Source organism: Acyrthosiphon pisum, chromosome A1, assembly GCF_005508785.2.
Source record: "Acyrthosiphon pisum isolate AL4f chromosome A1, pea_aphid_22Mar2018_4r6ur, whole genome shotgun sequence".
Classification (NCBI taxonomy): Eukaryota; Metazoa; Arthropoda; class Insecta; order Hemiptera; family Aphididae; genus Acyrthosiphon; species Acyrthosiphon pisum.
Genome location: NC_042494.1, coordinates 70,683,502 through 70,684,581, shown reverse-complemented (window position 1 = coordinate 70,684,581; position 1,080 = coordinate 70,683,502). Strand labels below are relative to the sequence as shown.

Genomic DNA, 1,080 nt, shown 5'->3' with positions numbered 1-1,080 from the left:
CCAACGCTGCCATCACAAACTTGCTCCATTCTTCCCTATAGTACGCTACGTCTAACTGATCCTTTCTTGAAGTACTCTTAGATCCTTCACAACTGAGTCCTTCCACCTTGTTCTGGATCTGCCCAGAGGTCTTTTACCTGTCATTTCGGCCATTAGAGCTTGTTTAATAATTCAGCCATCCGCCCTCCATACATATCCTAACCATTCGAGCCTTTTGCTCCTTGTATATGACAGAATGTTTGGTCTTCCGTATAGCTCCCGTAACTCATTATTATGTCTTCTTTCAAATTGCTCTGTTTCTCTGTTATATAGAGGACCATACATTTTTCTTAGTATTTTTCTTTCAAATGTAATTAGGCTCTGATGGTTTCCTTTGGTGGTTGACCATGTCTCACATCCATATGTTAAGATCGGTCTAATGTAACTGTTGTATAGGATTTTCTTTGATTCATAAGATAGATGCTTTGATTTAAGTAGTTTTAATAAACTAAAATAACACTTGTTAGCACTTGATAATCTATTTTTAATTTCCTCATGCATGATATTTGTACTGTTCACATTTACCCCGAGGTATATGAATTGATTAACTTTTCGAAGGTAAGATTATCTACTTCTAGATCTGAGTTATCTGTATCTGTTCGTGACATACACATATATTTGGTTTTCTGTTGGTTCACCTCTAATCCCATCCTCTTGCTCGTCTACAGAAGTTTTCGAGTGGTTTGTATAACATCATCTCTTGAGTTTCCCATTATGACTATGTCATCAGCATATGCCAATAGAACATTCAGATCCCCGAGGTTCATTTTTCGATCTTCTGACATATCCCTTATCACTTTCTCCAGGGCTATGTTGAATAGCATTGGAGATAGTGCATCCCCCTGGCGGAGGCCGGTCTGTACTTTAAATTGCGTTGACGTTTCTTGCCAGCATCGTACCTTAAGGTTGGTACTTGGTATTAATATTGCACATTTTGACTAGAGCTATGTACTTTTGGGGTATTCCGAAGGTTTCCATTGTTTTCCATAGTTTATTCCTGCTTACTGAGTCGTACGCTTGTTTAAAATCTACAAATACTAA

General features: G+C 38.0%; 1 protein-coding gene across 1 annotated transcript in view; it reads right to left on the bottom strand.

Moving 5' to 3' along the window:
- Nucleotides 1-144, bottom strand: part of LOC107883091 — a 1,452-nt gene extending 1,308 nt beyond the window's left edge. The window contains exon 1 of the mRNA XM_016802517.1: nucleotides 57-144. Within this exon, the coding sequence (XP_016658006.1) occupies nucleotides 57-144 (88 nt within the window). The remainder of the gene's footprint in view (nucleotides 1-56) is intronic.
- Between the last annotated feature and the right edge of the window lie 936 nt (nucleotides 145-1,080).